At 53.6% G+C, this 17,193-nt stretch overlaps 1 protein-coding gene across 2 annotated transcripts; it reads right to left on the bottom strand.

The window, feature by feature from the left end:
* Positions 1 to 3,700: 3,700 nt before the first annotated feature.
* On the bottom strand, positions 3,701 to 16,976 carry LOC102529894 (peptidoglycan recognition protein 3). Of its 2 annotated transcripts, XM_072946524.1 has the most exons (10): positions 16,654 to 16,976; positions 15,479 to 15,646; positions 14,669 to 14,761; positions 13,397 to 13,504; positions 12,316 to 12,517; positions 10,183 to 10,301; positions 9,088 to 9,240; positions 7,610 to 7,808; positions 5,015 to 5,133; positions 3,701 to 4,410 (listed from the first exon to the last, which is right to left on the bottom strand). In XM_072946524.1, exons 3-10 carry the CDS (start codon positions 14,715 to 14,717, stop codon positions 4,232 to 4,234), a joined length of 1,128 nt encoding a protein of 375 aa, XP_072802625.1. In that variant the 5' UTR covers positions 14,718 to 14,761; positions 15,479 to 15,646; positions 16,654 to 16,976; the 3' UTR covers positions 3,701 to 4,231. The 2 variants fall into 2 exon arrangements, with proteins under 2 accessions (XP_072802625.1, XP_072802624.1); XM_072946523.1 differs by lacking the exon at positions 15,479 to 15,646.
* Between the last annotated feature and the right edge of the window lie 217 nt (positions 16,977 to 17,193).

Raw genomic sequence — 17,193 nt, 5'->3', positions numbered from 1 at the left:
ACCGGGAGCAGGGACAGACACGAATGGGTGCACACGGTCCCGACTCTCAGGGTGCTTGTCATCTAGTGGGAAAGACAGAGAACAAAATGTGTACATACACAAACAGAAACACATAAATAAATAATGACAAATGAACAGACTGCCAAAGGAGACCAGAAGAGGAGAGTACTAATTTGGGGGCCTCAAGAGATAGACTCTTAGAAGGGACATGAGAGCTGAGTGCTGGAGGATGAGTGAGATGTGCCCCTGCTCCCTTCCCTTGCAGGCAGCTGCGTCAGTCAGTCTCCGTGCATGCGAGGCCACCCTGAGAGGAGCCCCCAGCTCCCCACCGTGGGGAGGCACTTCCTCCTGCCCGCTGCAGAAAGTCCCCAGAGGTGCCCGCCACACCTCCCAGGAGCTCCCACCCCCGCCCACCACTCCTCCCAGCTAAAGACACCTTCCTCGTCCACAGTCAGCGCTTCTAATTAGGTCCTGTCCTCAGTCAGCCGGCCCCAGCTGAACCTGCTGGACCAGAAACACACCTGTCTGCTTGGGTGTGCTCTAAGCTTCTGGAAAATCTGTGCCTTCCCCAGAGCCACCCCACCCTTGACCTTCCGCCCCCTCCTTCCACTCCCGGCAGCCCTGGGGCAGGGTGGGGCTTGGCTGGGGGCCGCCTGGCCTGGCGGGAGTCTACCCCAGTTCTCCCACGCGGTCACAGCCTAGACGTTGGTGAGAGCAGGAGAGGAAGGGCCGAGGCAGGGAGAGACACAGAAGCAGGAGGGCCGACAGAGAGAAAAGGAGAAGCAATGAGAGGTAGAGAGGGAGGCAGCAAGAGAAAGAAAGAAAAGGAGATAGAGAGCCGCGAAGAGGACGGGGGAGACGGAGACACTAGAGGAAGACACAACAGTGTGGGAAGAGAGACACAAAGAGGCCAAAGAAACAGAGGAGGGGCCAGAGGACACAGGGAGAGGCGGGGCAGGAACCTGGGGGGAGAGAGCGTCTACCGATGGGCCATCCCTCCCGATGGGCCAGCTGGGAGGGAGCGGCCTCGGGGACCCCCCAGTGAGAAGGTCACAGAAGCCCCCAAGGGACGGGGGGCATTGCTGCCGGAGAATCTCTTCCCCCGAATCTCACACGGATGGGGAGGCCGCCGGAGTCGGGGGGCGATGGGTAGCCAGGAATCAAGTTGGAATTAACCTGAGGGCTCTGACGGGCTGCAGTAGTGGGCGGTTTCAGGCAGCATGAAGACACTGGGAGTTTCCGCTCTAACGAAGGTCCCAAGCAGCCAGGGGAGGAGCGGCCGCCCTCCCAGATGGGAAGCTGCCTCTGCTCACCCTGCCCCACCTGGGCGTGGCTCGTCCCCTTCCATCCCACAGACGTGCCCCTGGCCCCTCAGTGCACCAGGCCCTGGGAATACAGGGACCAGGGAGGTGCGGGCGCAGTCTCGGGAGGGAGAAGGGAGAGGGGACGTGAGGAGCCACCAAGAGGCCCGGGCAAAGTCCCCCGGCACCTGGGGGAGGGAAATGTCATCTCTGGTCTGGAGAGGCAGGAAGCCTCTGGAAGAGCGAGCCTTGGTACGTCTGGAGACCTGGTGCAAGTGGGGGAGTCAAGAGGACGTGGGGACAGAGGGCGGAGGCCCCAAGATGGGCAGCCCAGGAGGCGAGCATGTAAGTTGCTCACTGGGCTCTTCCATGGGAAGGGGGAGGTTGGAGGGATGGCCGAAAGCCCTCGATGGCACGCTAGGCTGTTTTACTTCACTCTGATGGAAAGGAGGGGTCATACAGTGACTTCGACCAGAGGGGTGCTAGGAACAGTGCCGTGCTCAGAACCTGAGGGCTCCGCTTTTATTCAGCTCACTGGGGGAGCTCGAGCATCTCGCCTGCCCTCTTTGGGTTCAGTTGTCTGGAAAATAGGCTTGAACCAGATTAGTATTCTATTCTAGAATTGAAGAGAAGTCTGTGTGACGTCTTTTTTTTTTTTTTCTGGCTCACAGTTGTAGAAAACAGTGGACAAGACGAGGTTGGTGGCTCTCCAGCCCTGACAGCCCAGGGCCGCGGGGGAGCTGTGTCCCTCCTTCACCAAGGGCCCCTTCACACATGCCCACCCTGGGGGGCACCCGGCTCCCCCCTGCTCTCAGCAGCCTGCGCCAAACTCCCAGGGCAGCTGAGGCCGGTACCCGGGACGGCGCATCCTCCTGCAGGGGTCAAACAGGAGTGACGGATCGCAACAATCACAGCAGCACGGCGAGTCCCAAGAGCCCCACTCACTCGAACAGGGTCACCTTACGTGCCACCCGTGAGGGAGACTCTGACACGTTAATTCCCTTAATCCTCGCAACCACCCTCTGAGGGGAGGGCATTAGTAAGAGCCCCACTTTGACGGATTAAAGGGGGCCCAGGAAGAATTCCTCTGTATGACGGACTCAGAAGAGGCAACTGCATGGAACGGGCTGCCTCAGGATTTACCTTGAAAACGCGTTTGCCAGCTGAGGGCTCTGATTTCACTTAGATTGTGTCTTTAAGACCAAAAAAGCAAATACTTTTGCAAAGACCATAGTCCAGGCCCTGCAATAACACTGATCTGAGGAGGCCCTGATAAACGCACATGGCGATGGGGGTCCACAGCCCCACAAAGCCTGCCTGGAGCGGGGTTGGCAGGGGACGTGGGGTGCAGGGAGGAGGCCAATGAGACCCTGAGGCCCAAGAATGTGCTTCAAATCACAGCCAGGCACGAGACCATCTCTCATCACCTCACATCCACCGCTGTGGCTACTCCCTGCACGAAGGGCTGATAAACTCACCCTCACTGTTGTAAGAGAAGGGGGAACACACGCGGCGAGCTGGGGAAGGGTCCTCCGGGAAATCTGTGGCCAGCCCTCACCAAGGAAGGACTGGGTTGGCCAGAGCGTCTGGTCTGGTCGAGTGATTCCCAGCCCAGGGGGTCTCCTCCTGGGGCCGCCTCCTTCCTCCCCACTCCCACCCGGGCTGTGTATACCGGGGAGGGGCACTGAGTCCCCACCCACCCGGGCCTACTTGACTCTCCAGCAAACCATCCCATCCCCTGCTTACGTGCCCAGGTGGCCTGAGGACAGAGTGAACCCAGTGAGATCAGAGGGACGGTCTTTGAAAAGCACAAAGAGCTATAAAAATGTGAGGCTGTTAGAACCTGTCTTGCTCCAAGAGATGTGAAACACTTTGAAAGCCAAGACACAGTGTGAATACCAAAGGTATATGGGGGGAAAAGTCCACATTTCTGGCTCCTTCCCCTTTTCCCTCCCCATCTTCCTCCTCCCCTCTTTTCCAGATCAGGAGGAACAAGAGCCCGCTCACGTGCTGCTGGTGAACAGCCACACGTCCCCTCCCCCAGCGAAAGGACAGGGCTTCCCTCTGGGCAGGAGGAACCCAGGCAGGCGGGGCGGCAGAGCCCCCGGGCTCGGGGTCCACACTCAGCCCAATGTCCAGCAGGTCTGGCCAGGCCAGGCCAGGCCAGGGAGCAGCACACAGCCCCTGCCCTCAGGGAGCTCTGGGAGGGTGGGGACACGGGGCCCTAGAGACAGAGCAGCATTACAGACGAGCCACCAATGCCAGCTTGGAGCCTGGCACTGGGAGGGAAGGGGACAGGGAGAATGCTAAGGGGATGAGGGACTGCCCGGCAAGGCTTCCCCTAAGGGGGGGTGGCGAGCAAATTGGAAAGGAGAGCAGGGGCTTGGTCCACTCGTCCATTTATTCACCCATTTCTCTAACAAACATCTGTAGCACCTACTGGACTCCAGACACGGCTGAAGAACTGAGGACACAGACATGAACGAATCTGGACAGCCTCACAAGCCAGTGTGGAGAACAGACACCTCTGTAAACAATGACCCCCTGAAATCAGGGCTGCATCCAAATACGGACAAGTCAGCGTGTGAGCAGAGGGGGGCCAGGACACTGACCTGGGTCACCCGTGAGGCTGGGGGCTGCTGAGCGAGAGTCTCACAGGGCCACCCTGTTGTCTCACCTGGCTGAGGGGGGGGTGCCCAGGGGAGAGGAAGATGAGGAGGGGGAAGGCTGGGCCAGCCGCAGAGGGCTGGGAAGGCCCCGCTACGGGGCCTGGGGGACTCTGGAGGATGCTGGCAGGAGAGGATCATCCTAACCCGAGACAGAGGGACAGGGTGGGGCTGGCAGGGAGAGGACACAGGTGTGGAGCCAGGATGGAGGGTGAGGATGGAGGAGGCCCAGCAGCCGGGGTCTCGGAAGGAGCAGGGGCTCCCTCAGTGTCTGAAATGAGGCCAAGTCTTAACGATGTTGTACAGAGCCCGGCCAGGAGACAGAACGTTGACCACGTCGCTGTGCCCCACCAGCAGGTAGGTGGGAGCCAGGTGCCCCTTGACCACGGAACAGTGGATCAGGTTCTGGGCTGCCTCCAGGGCGGCGGCATTCGGGGGCTTTTCTGCAAAACAGATTTAGCCCATCAGTCATTAGGGTCTCAAGGTTACTTGCTTTGGGATAGAAAAAGACTGCTATCCAGACTCCTTCTGTCCCCACCACCACCACCACCACCAAAACCAACAAATTCACATAAATTTCGGCAGCCAGGCACAGAGGGAAAACAAGGTCATTGTGTTCCCCGATTCCTCCTTGCAGTGCTTCTTCCAAAAAGTTCAAAACCGCTCTGGAAGAAAACTGCAGCTCAACCCACCTCTTCTCAGCAGCAACAGAAGGTGCTCCCCAACCCTGTTGCCATGGTTACCGAGGAAGAAGCTACATTTGCCAACAGAGCCATAAAAGCACCAAAGTTGACAGAAGATTTTTTTCTCTCTTGCTCTACGCTTGCCTTGGGTATGGTTATAAGGAGAGATGGGGCTGGAATGGGTACGGGTGGATTTGGGGAAACTGTTCTGCCTGAGAGGGACTCCTGGGGGGTGACCTGCCACCTGTATCGAGTCCCACCGACACTGTCAGGCACCACAGTGCATCTTGTCCCCGCTGCTGCCCAGAAGTTTCACAGAATACTTCACCACCCAGAGTCTCTCTGCCCCACGTTCACCTCTTACCTACGAAGTTGCCTATGAAGGCAATTCCTAGGCCAATATCGTTGTAGCCGTAAGTGTGAGAGCCTTGGATATGCCAGCCAACTCCTTCATACACACCGCCATCCTGACCCACCAGGAAGCTAGGATCGGGCAAAGGAACATGGAGGAAGTTACTCTGGGAAGGAGAATTGGCTTCATTCGCTCCTCGAATCATCAATTCATCCTTTCATCCTTTTATTATTATTGTTGTTGTTATTATTAATACCATTATCTTATGTGCCAATGTGAACAGAGACAAAAAAACAATAGCAAAAAACCACAGTCCCTGAACCCAAGAAATGAAGACAGACAGTGACAAGCAATGATAACAGTCAACCCCCTGCAACGTGGCGACACTAGCTCAATGAAAACCCAGTTCTCTTTTGGCCTGTTGGCCACTCTCTTCTTGACATGCTGTCTTCCTGGGGCTCCCACAAGCCCACAGCGTCCTGCTGTCCCTCCACTCTGCCCCCTCCCTTGGGTCCCTCTGTCATCCCACCTCCTTTTCTTTGAAAGCGGTGCTCCTCGCTTGGGACTCTGGTCTCGCCCCCTCTCTCTTCTCACTCAACATATCCTTTCTGGACAATCAACCAGTCCTAGAACTTCAAATACTATCTATGAAAGCCAACATGCCCAAACAAACCCACCTTCTTCTGCAGTTTCCTCAGCCAGAAAGTTGGGCATCGTCCTGAATGCCTCCCTCCCCCTCTCCCGGCCCCATCCAGCCATCAGTTACAGCTTGTCAGTTGTAACTCCTACTTCAAATTCCTCCGCTTCTCTGTTTGCCGACAGCTACCACGCTGCTCCAAGTCTCCGCCACCTGCTGTCTGGATCACTGCAAAAGCTCCCTGCTCAGAGTTTTACCTCCTTTCAATTCATTCTTAAAATAGCACGCGGGGGGGAGAATCCAAGATGGTGGTGGAGCAGGACATCAGCTCACCCTCTCCCACGAAGACACCAAAAGTCACAACTGTAGACGGATTAGTTTGCACAGAACACCTACTGAACTCTGGCAGAATATCTCTTACTTCCAAATACAAAACAGCACCCGGAGTGCTCTTGCTAAAACACAGTTCCTTTCATAGGGCATGACCTTCCACTGCCTTTCATATAGAGTCAGTCTGTCAGGACCAGTTCCAAAGTCCCTCGTGATGTGGCCCCTGTTGGCCTCTCCAGCCTTACTTCTCACCATTCCCCTCTTTGGAATCTATTTTTAGGTATGAGTTAAGCTTCTTTTATATGTGCTCTGTGCAGACTCCAGGCCCTGTGTGTACGTTACCCAGAACACTCCTCATCCTTCTTTGCCGGACTTACCTCCGCACCCTAACCGAGCTAGGATGCCTCTCCCTCCAGAAGCCCTGCCCTGTCACTATTCAGTCCCCTCAATTCTTATTAGAGTCCGTCCTGGGCATGTCCTGTTCCTCATCCATCACAGGGCCCAGCACTCTGAATCATCATTACTAGTTTACCATCCCTGCTCTCTACTCCACAAGGGAAAGAACCACATCCATATTGCCAAGCACCAAGCACACAGAAGATACCCAATAAATATTGCTTAAAAGGTTAGAAAATAGTGAGTAAGTGGGTTCTGTGTCCACACTGACTACAGTGGGCACCGGAGTAAGGGATGCTGTGCTCAGAGGCTGGAGTGGGAGCGGGGCAACGTAGCAGGCTTCCAAAGTCAAGAAATGGGAATCCAGCAAGTCCCCCAAGGCTGAATGGAAGAGGAAAACTAACATTCCCTCAGCTTCTGGCATTTTCCATTTGGAGTTCCCACATTTATAGTCAATTCTCTATTATCTGTGCTTAATAACCGTAGCGAGACTGTGGGAAATTCTGCAAAATGTAGCAATGGGTTCCCCTTGTTTGCAAAGGCTGCTTTTAAAATGGGAGTTAAGAGGAGAAAGGCAGCCAGCCCAGAACAAGACATACGCAAAAGCAAATCCATCTGAGACTGCATAGAATCTATTGTGACTGACGTCACAGATGAAGTACTGAAAGTCAATCATACTCTAATCCCTGCTATGAAAATTCCAAGACGTCTTCCAAGTAGCTTCTGCTGTTCTACTAGCTTAATATGTTTCTTTATTATAGACCTGACATTAAAGGAACCAAAAGGGAACATTTTTATTTCACTCTATATCTTCAAATAGATAAGGTATTGTCGTCTCTGCTGTAGTAGAGGAGGCAAAAGAGGTCCCGAGAGGTTCAAAGTTCCTGTGTCTACAAAATGGAGTGAACAATACATTAGAGAGAGCAGGTTTGGTGGTTAGAAGGGACTGCATTTACAAGGTACAATCACTCGATGGCCTTCCATAAGGGTCTCACAGTCTTGCTTTATCGCTATTGTTTTAATGGCTTCCTTCCAGAGTCTTCCCAAACACTCATGGAGGACATGCCTAGGGGAGATATCCAACCCTCAGCTATGCCCTGAAGGATGTGCAAATAAAACTATGATGTCTCACGTAAAGCACCTGGCACAAAGGAAGGGCTCAGTGAATACTGGCTCCCTCCCGGAGCCTCCCTTCCTACAGCTCCGAAGAAAAGGAGGGTCAAGTTTCCACCGATCCCACTTACTGGTATCCAATGTCGCAGAAGTTCATCACGTCTATGTGGTAGGACTGTATGTCCCGGACGCGGATCTGGCAGTCCATGGATACGTTGCAGGTCGCCCCCGCGGTGTGGATGATGATCACGTATTTGGCTGGGAGGCTCATTGTAGGGCAGTGTGTCTGTCTGGCTTCCCAAGTGGACCGGGTGATGATGTTGGGGCAATCTGTGATGAGGTGAAAAACCAAGGAGATGGGAAGTCGCCTGGGCTCACTGGTAGACCAGCTCACAACAGCAAGCTGGTTACTCCTCAGTCTCCCCAACCCCTGGCGCCCACTGGCACATATAACATGTGGGACTCTGTGGGATTCTGAGAAGGTCGGACAGGGATTGCCTGGGTCAGGTGGCTGGAGCTAAGGGGCAGAGGCAAAAATCTACAGTCTGATAACAACTATGGAAACCAGCATGTGAGCATGAGGGAAGGGACTGTTGATCGTACAGAGGGATGGCCATTTTGTTCAAGAGACAAAGTACACCTACGTGCTTGAATATGCATTGCAAATACATGCAGGCGTGTAGACTTACGGAACAGGGCCAATATGCAGACATCAGCTGGCTCGCGAGCTGATCTCATCAATGTGGAGATCATTTGAAATCTCTAAAGAACTCTACAAATGTTAAAAATCTATCATGGTTGAAGATAGCACCTGTCTGAAAGCATGAAAAACTTGATTCAGAGATTTACAAATTTAAAAAGCTGAATGAAAAATACCCTTGAGTACAAGAAAAGGTCCACTCTGCCAGAGAGTGTTGAATGGCTGGAAGTGCTTGTGACTCCTGGTTTGGGGTTGATGCCTGTTCATTCCAAAACAGTGCCTGATTGTTATTACCCAGCTTCTTGGAATATTTACACTCATGTCAGTGTAATCTGTGAACTCAGGTTTTCCTCAGTGCTATGGTCATGTTGAAGGTTGGCTGGTTTTTGCATTTAGAAAGAGGAGTGTGGTGTATGTGTGTGAGAGAGAGAGAGCGAGCAAGACAGAGATCATGTGCATGTCTGTGTGTGTTCATGTAGTGTACACAAATATGTCCACATCTTTACCCCACCCCCTTTCCATGCTTCATTTTTCTCCACGGCCTTCATGCCATCTGACATCATACATATTTTACTCATTGATTTCTTCATTTTCTATCTTCCTCCACTGAAGTGTGCAGTTTTGTTCACAGCTGTATCCTCAGTACCTAGAAGAGTGCCTGGTATTCAGTAAATATTTGCTGATTGAGTGAAAATGTGTGTATATATATTTTTATGTCAATGGTTCCATAGCCAGTTTGCTCTCATGGAGAGGAGAGGAGGCCAGGAAGATGCCCTCTCAGAATGTTCCAGATCTCAGCATGAGATGCTCTTGTTCCAAGAAGCCAGTGAATGCCCCTAGAAAAAAGCATCCCCTAACACGGCTGGGTGGTAACTGGGAGGAGGGTGAGGCAGGACTGAGCGGCTTTACCTTTCCTGGGCATCACTGGCTGTTGAGGGACCAGGCAGCTCTCTTCTTTCAAGAGAAGTGGCTGAATATACCTGGGTGACAGGTGACCCTTCTTTATGGCATAGAAGATCAGGTCCTCTGCAGCTGATAAGGCAGCAGGGCTGGGACTGCTACCTGAGAAAGGATGACATGGAATATAGAACTGTCAGCAAGAAACGCCAACCTGGTCTAGACCTGGAGGGAGGAAAAGATGACCACTGAAGCCTAAAGAACTGATGGATGAGAAGAGAGGAAACTGGGCCAGTAGCCAGGACAGAAGGCCCAGGAGGCAAGAAAGGAGTTGCACACAGCTCTTAGAAGCGAAGTTGGTAACTTATTTCAAGTGCCAAGCTAAACTTTACTTATCCACTCCATCTCCAAGTGGAAGACCCCAAGGGCAGTAAAAGCTGCACGCAGAGACCAAGTCAGGTCTGCCCTAGCATGGTGAAAAAGATGACAGCATTTACCTAGCAGCTCCCACAATCAGACATGTGGCAAATGCTCCTTATGTCCATTAACTCGTGTAATTTTCACGGAAAACCTCTGAGTTTATAAATGCTATTACTAGCCCCCAGTTGGCAGATGAGGATCCTGGCAGGTGCCACTTATCTATCTATTAGCTCTCAACTCCATTCCTGCTCTGAGCTCTCTGTCTTGCAGGGGGCTGGAAACCTGCGAACTACATTTCCCAGACTTCCTTGCCTGCTGGCCTCCTCTTTGGGTTCTACCAACGGGAGACACTGGAGGAAGACAGAAGCCGAGTTCCTCTGTCTCTGCCAGTCCCAGCTTCAATGCCAACCTCAGACTCCAGAAGTGACGGCAATCACCGTGAGCTCAAGCGGTGTCAGTGGTGGCCTCGGCAACCTCGCAGGAGCGCAGATCAGAGAGGAGACGGAAAGCATGCTGTGCTGCAGAATCCAAGGGAGAAAAGAGCTTCCAGGGAGGGGCAGTCATCAGAGAGGACAATGTGACGGAGGCTGAAAAGACAGGAGGGCCGAGACTAGGGAACGAAGGAAGAGAGTGCAGACAAGCCCCTGGCTGGGGGGCCAGGGAGGTGGGGGCGGGGGTGTCCATTACCTATCTCGTTGCCAAAGAAGGCGAGGCCCAGGGAGATGTTGTTGTAGCCCTGGCTGTGCATGCCTTGCACGTCCCAGCCGACACCTTCGTACACCCTGCCGTCGTTCCCAACCAGGAAGCTGCCGGGCAAGGAAACACGGGTTTAATGGCAAATCCCTGTAACAGGAAACCTCTCACCCATCCTCAGTGGGGAGAAGTGTTCTAGAGGCTCATAAATGCTCTGCTTCAATGACACAACAGTGGAAGGGAGGTAGACAATGCATTGTAGACTTCCAAGAGATGAGGGAATATACTATAACTTTGCTGTGACTTAGCCTACCTGCGTTTCCCAGAAACTCACTTGAAAAACATTCACTTGGTTCAAAGTGGATTTCAAATGTGTGACTCTTAAGAACCTGAGAACATTAGCTCAACAGTTTTCAAGGGCATGAGAATTCATTCATCACGTTATTAAATTAGAGGACCAAGTACTTGAACCTGGAACACAATCAGCCAGAATTCAGGAACTCCTTTATGTTGATTTTTTTCTTCAGTTTCTCTGTAGGAATTTCTAAGCTCTTCTTTATCATGGAAATTTGTTTAGGATGTTCCTTTTCTCAGTTTATTCTTTAAAACAAACGTATCTATTCTTTTGTTCTACCTCTTCCTTTCTTTCCCCCTCTTTATAACTTTCTCATCCTCCACTTTCCTGTCAGTGTTCAAAATTGTTTCCACAACTCTTGCCGTATTCAGCTTTTAACAGACCATGAATTTCCACAGCAAACTGAGCACAGGAAGAACATTTCCCTCAAGGTGTCCAAAGACCCTGAGTGGAGTCAGGCTGACCTCCCACCCTGTGCTGACCTCGGCCTGAGGACCCGGGGGGGGGCCTCAGCATGTCCCCCGTGTCCCCGGCTTTCAACAGGCTGCTCTGTCCCCCTGCAGCCCTTGGTCAGTCCTACGTGACTAGTCCCTACGGCTGCAGCAGCTGCACGGTGCAAACCGGACAGCGTCAAACTGCCGCTGCAGAAACCTGACTTCAAGATGCCGTGGCTGAAGTCGGCTACACAGCAGTGACAATGGCGGGGGTGGGGGGCACTAGTGGTGGGGACAGCAGCTGAGTTGTAGTGAACACAGCATCCACAGAGGATGGGCGGGAAGACGCCCCTACCCTAGTCCCCAGGGACTCTTATTTGCAGCTAAAAATAAATAAATAAGAAGACACAAGTTATCCCTTCCAAAGTGGATAATTCAGAAAGTGTTCCTGGGGCAAGGGTGTAGCTCAAGTGGTAGAGCACATGCTTAGCATGCAGGAAGTCCTGGGTTCAATCCCCAGTCCCTCCTCTAAAAATAAATAAACAAACAAATCTAATTACCTCCCTTCCCCTCCCCTCCAAAAAAACTTTAAAAAAAGAAAGCATTTATGTTTGTCTTTAGAATTCAGGGGGAAGAACCAGTCCCACTCTCTCTTTCTCTTCTACAAATGCATATGTATCCTCATCTACAGAGGGAAAAGGGGAGGTGCCAGGCCTCCACTTCACTGATAACCCTCAGAGTGGGCACTCAAAACACAGCAGAAGCACCTCCCTGCCTCACACTTGCTTTAACCCGGGCCCTCCCCCCGCATCCCCAGTGGGACTCCTCGTGCGGGAGCCCAGTCTCACTGTGCGACGGCCCTTCAGGGTACCCGGTGGGGACCCCGCTCAGGGTAAAAGCCCTGTCCGTGTGGGCGGTGGGACAGGGCAGGACCAGCAGGCAGTCTGGGAACAGCTCTGGGCCCAGGCCTATCGCTGTGTGACTTTGCGCATTAACTTCCTCGTTCTCACCTGGGAAACGGGTGGCAGTATTTCTCCTACCCATTCGTCAGAATGGCTGGGGAAGCCTCTTGAGTAATGCTTGAAAAGACCTTTGTAAACTGCATTGTTCTTCCAGCTCCGGGAGCCCCCAGCAGCCCGACCACATCTGAATAAATGGCTCCGAGCCACCCTCCTCTTGACCCCTGGGGGCTTTTGGATTGTGTTTGTATTAACATTTTTTTCTTCATTAGAAAAGCAAAATGGGTGGGAAATTAAGAAAAACAGAGGATGGGAAGTGAGAGGCCCCCTCCGAGGGGTAATATGGATGTGGGCTGCGGGGTCCCCACCAGCCTCTTACTTGTAAGCCACATCACACCAGCCTTTGGTGTAGACGGAGTGGGACTGAAGGCCCCGCAGCTTCTGGCCGCATGAGTTCGGCTCCTGGCACTCCATCCCTGCCAGCTGGTCCGTGATGACGTAGGCCACAGGCAGGGTCAGCCGCGCCTTGCAGGTCAGGGATCTCGCCCCCCACTCCTCACGGGAGACAATGGTGGGCGCACCTGCAGTGGTGGGGGGAGGACGGCGGGGTGGCACTCCCTCCACAGGCTGTCCACGCCGCCCTGAGTCCTCTGCGGTGGGAGAGGCCCTGGGAGGAGGCCTTCACCACCACAGCCTCCGCTCCGCATCTCCCCATCCCACTTGGGCTAAAACAAATCCCCTTGCAGACCCTGAATTCAGCCTAGGAAACCAAGTTGCCTTGTTCTCCAAACACTTCCTCCTTGGACTCTCCTGGAGCGCATTTCCCATCCTTACCTCCTCTCTGGCCTGCTTCATGCGCCCACCTTCAGAAAGCAGCCCCAGCAACACCCCACGCCCAACCCCAGGGCTCTGAACTGACTTCTCCAGGAGGAGCATCTCAGCATGGATGCCTTGGGATGCATGGTCCTCACTGGCATTTGCCCCTGTGTCTGACTGTCTTCCATCAGCCGTCCCTTGAGAACACGACTCTGAGAAAGCTCTTCTGCCCTCCTCAAAGCCGGGGCTCCCTGACCAGAGCCCACAGGAAGTCCCATGAACATCGGGTCTCCCTCTTTCAGATGAGGTGTCACCGTGGGCAGGGCTGAGAGCCCCACCCAGGACCAGCACCCCCGAGGGTTCCCTCACTGTCCTCACCTGGGGGCTCCCGGGAGCTGTCTGAGGAATGCAGTGTCTGCACCCCACTACTGAGAGCCAAGGACGGGGGCCCTTGTCTTTTCTCCTGGGGTTTCCGCTCCTTCCTGGAACCCACCTTCGCCTAAGGACTCAGGACAGCCCGTGGGAGTAGCTGGCAGATGCCCCTCCTGGGGTTCCACCCCACCCACCCAGCCCAACCATAATGACGTCCTGGGAAACACGTCTGGCCCGCTAAGAAGCCCCAGGCGACCCCCAAACCACCTCACCATTGCGACTCTTGCGAATGGGCTGTGAGATGCCAACAACCAGGTCCCGAAGGCCCTCTGACAGCCCTCTGGCTTGGGTTTCATTCCAGGACAACCGTGGGGACCTCCCTGCGGAGGAACACTGCACTCAGTGTGGGGCCTCGGGCAGCGCCCGGACCAGCTCAGAAGCGTGCCTCAACATCCCCACCCTACAGTCCAAGGCCTCTTGGCTCCCCCAAGTCACCTGACTTCCGTGGGGAACAGAGCAGAGGAGAACCACGGATGTGTCTGGCCTCAGCCTGTCTCTGACTCTCACATCAGCCCCAGGGAGGCCTTCCCCCTTCCCACCCTCGCCAAGCCTCCCTCCCTACCCCATTTCAGGCTCAACGCACTCCCTCCTGCCTCCTCACCTGAGCGGCTCTGCCTTTCCCAGTTCACCTCAGCCTTATTAATAGATCAGACTGTCAGGTACCAAGGTGCTCACCGTCATGTTAACATGCACACATATATTAAGCACCTATTGGTCCAGACAAGGTTCTTGAAATACAGAAAATTGCAGATCGTGGTGCCTGCCCTCCCTTTTAGACAGTATTAACTGAAGATGAATCATCACCAGCGTGGCTTATCCCCCTCTGCCTATTCAGTACCAGAGGTCACGGGAGCCAGAGCCACTAGAACTCTCAATGTCACCAACATCGCCTCCCACAGGCCAGCTCTGTAATTTACAAAACTTCTTCAAGGGCCCCCTCAGATCTGTGGCTTGAAACAACTTTATGAGATAAGCCAAGCAAGACAACCACTCCTTCTACACAAATGAGAAACTGAGGCTCAGAAAGGTTAAGTTACTCGTCTAAGACAATGTGGTTTGAAGCTACAGACTTGGATTCCAATGCAGGCTGTCTGCCCCCAGAGCCGTGTTCATAACCATGACATTCTGCAGCCGCCCCCAAGGTGGTCAGATGCCCTTGGGCAAGTCACTGCCGCAATGTGGCCTGTTTCTCTAAAACAGGGAGGTTGTTAAGGGTCTCTCCCATGGTTCTGAGACTCTTCCCTCCTGCAGAATGATCAGGAGTGAATCCATGCCCACGACACTGAGGTCAAGGTGTGCTGGGCGGGCTGGGGAGGCTGCTGAGGACTGGAGCCCATCTTAGCAGGGGAGGGGGCACCTGAGCCACGCTCTGAAGGGGAACACAGCTGGTGGGGCGGCATGAGCACCCGGAGAGGATGATTAACAAATGAAACCGGCTGAAGCAGATTCCAAAAGCACTTCTGACCTCGCGAAAGAAAACTCACCCCAGGCCCCGAAATCCAGCACAGAGAAGATGAGAAACCACCGCAACATCCTCACTGGACCCAGGACACCAACAGGGAGTGTGGGCCACAGCCCTGTGAGAGATACCAACAGTTAACCCGACCATGCTTGCTCTTCAGACGGGGCCCTCACCCCACTGCATGGGCCCCATCTGCCTCTTCACCAAACTGGGGACCAGCACCCGGCGAGGCTTCTCAGGGTCCCCAGCACGTACTCAGCAAAGGTGAGGGTGCTAACACCCTTATCTAGCCACCACCCTCGCCAGCCTCCTATCACCCTGGGAACTCCTGGTCCCTCCTGGGAGCCCAGGGCCTCATCCTAGACCTTCCAGCACAGATAATAACAATTTCTAAAGTCCTTTAGTAGCTGTTACGAACAAACCTGTGCAGGTGTTTTTACACCCAGTGCTGCAATTCTATATTTCATCCTTACAAAATTCCTGTAAGACATTCTTATCCCTACTTTTTATTTCAGGTGCGAACACTGAGGCTCAAAAGCAGTGAACTACTCAGAGGCAGCACCGCCTCCAGTTCGGTCCTCCATCCTGAAAGGCCCCTGACAGATGCTCACCGAACTTCTCCTTGAGTGAGAACAGTAATAATAACAGCAGCTACCACTTACGGATCACATCCTCCATTCCAAGTATTCGCTGAGGGCTTCACAGTTACTTAATTAAGTATCCTCACAATGACCCACGAGACCTGGACTCAACATCAGGAAATGGGACTTCGGAGAGTTGAAGTCACTCGCCCAGAGTTACCCAACCAGAAGGGGCGGATCAGGATGCATACCCAGAAATTTCCACCTGGAACTTCTCCACAATCTGCGGAGATTCTCAATGAGGCCCCAAGAGGTGAAACTCCAGGATCGTTAGGATCCTTTCCAGCTGCAGGAATCTTCTGCTCTCCCAGGCAGAAATGAATTGCTTACTTGTGCTCAATCCAAATGAAATATCAGCTCTTGGAGATGTAGACAAAAACATCAACTTTTCTCCCAATTATTTTACAGAGAAATTACAGAGGGAGGTTTGAGATAAAATGGGGGTAGATCATTGCCCTCCAGAGTTTTTATAATCAGTAGTTCCCAGTTGGAAAATGTTTAGACTCTCGGTTTTAGACAAACATATAGGAGTTCCCTGTATCCCAGTCAGCAATCTCTTGGCGAATAACACCCAGGAATCCATTCATTCAGGAAAACTGTGTACTGACAACAAATGAGCCCATCCCAGAGGAGGGCAGGCACCTAAGGAACACACGGAAAAGTGTTCAGCCTCCCTCGCTGGCCAAACGAGAGGCCGGGATTAACTTGCCCAAGATGGAAGCTCTGTAGGCTGGCCTCCCAGGAAAGGAGCTGGCCTCTGGCAGAGGTACGTAGAAACCAGAAATCAATTCTGAACAACAGGAGGTGGAGACCCTGGTTGCTTGATCATGGTGTGTCCCAAACATGAATGTGAATGTGATGAACACTGTCCCGAGCTTGTCACATCATACAGCTGGAGTTACCAGGCTTGTGCCCAGCCCCTGACCGTGCCAGAGCAGGAGCCAGTGGTGTCTCCTACCCCGACCTCCAACTGCAGACACTGAGCTGGCAGGACGGGCTGCAGCCACAACGGCTCACACCGCTTGCTGTGCAATCTCTAGACTTGAAATGAAAACGAACTTCTACAACAGGAGACAAGTGAGACATACTGGATGGGGCTTCCAGGTTAGACAGAAAGGGGAGAAATTTGGTAGAGGTAAGCCTGGGACCCACAGCCTTGGCAAGAAAGATCCAGGAGTGATAGAACCAAACCCACTTAGAAGAATTTAGGATAGAGAACGTTTTCTTGCTCGGAGGAAGAATTCAAGAGGGGAGATCAGGGGAACTTTCTGCACCATGTTAACCTTTTGCCCTGACAGAGTCCAGTCCCTCCGCTGGGAGAGGGCTTCTCAAGAAGAAACGCACTCACACGCACACTCGGAAATACCTGTGGGTCCCTGCGGTCCCAGCCCCACGGGTCAGGCTGCAGGAGGCTCACCCCTCATTGGCTGGCGGTGCCTCCCTTTCAGTCTCGGCCTCCGGCCCCGCCCTCCTTCTCCAGCTGCCGCCTCCTGCGGCCTCACTCTCCGTCCACTAGAGGGCGCTCCCTCCCCGGGAAAGGCGCACCGGGCCCGGCTTTCCAGAGAGAAAGGGAAAGGCCAGGAGCCCCAGCAAAGGGGGAGAGGAGGAGGAGGGCAGGGCTCTGAGGCTCGGAGGTTCTGAGGCTCGGAGGTTCTGAGGCTCTGAGCCGCTCTGGGCACAGTGCACAGCGCCGAGATGAACTCAGGTGAGACCAGACGGGTGCTGACAGCAGGGGCGCCGCCCTGTGAATCAGCCCAGCTGCCTCCACCCTGGGAAAGGACGCGCTTGCCCAAGGCTCCCTGAGCTGCTTCCTCATCCCCAGCCTCCAGGAAGCCCGGCCAACCTGGAGGTTGTGCTTGGTACTGGCTAGGTGCTTGGAATACAGAGGGGAGCAAGACAGGGTCTC

This window comes from Vicugna pacos, chromosome 21 (assembly GCF_048564905.1).
Source record: "Vicugna pacos chromosome 21, VicPac4, whole genome shotgun sequence".
In the NCBI taxonomy this organism is placed as follows: domain Eukaryota; kingdom Metazoa; phylum Chordata; class Mammalia; order Artiodactyla; family Camelidae; genus Vicugna; species Vicugna pacos.
Note: the sequence above shows the minus strand (reverse complement) of the source record. Positions and strands in the feature narration are given on the sequence as shown.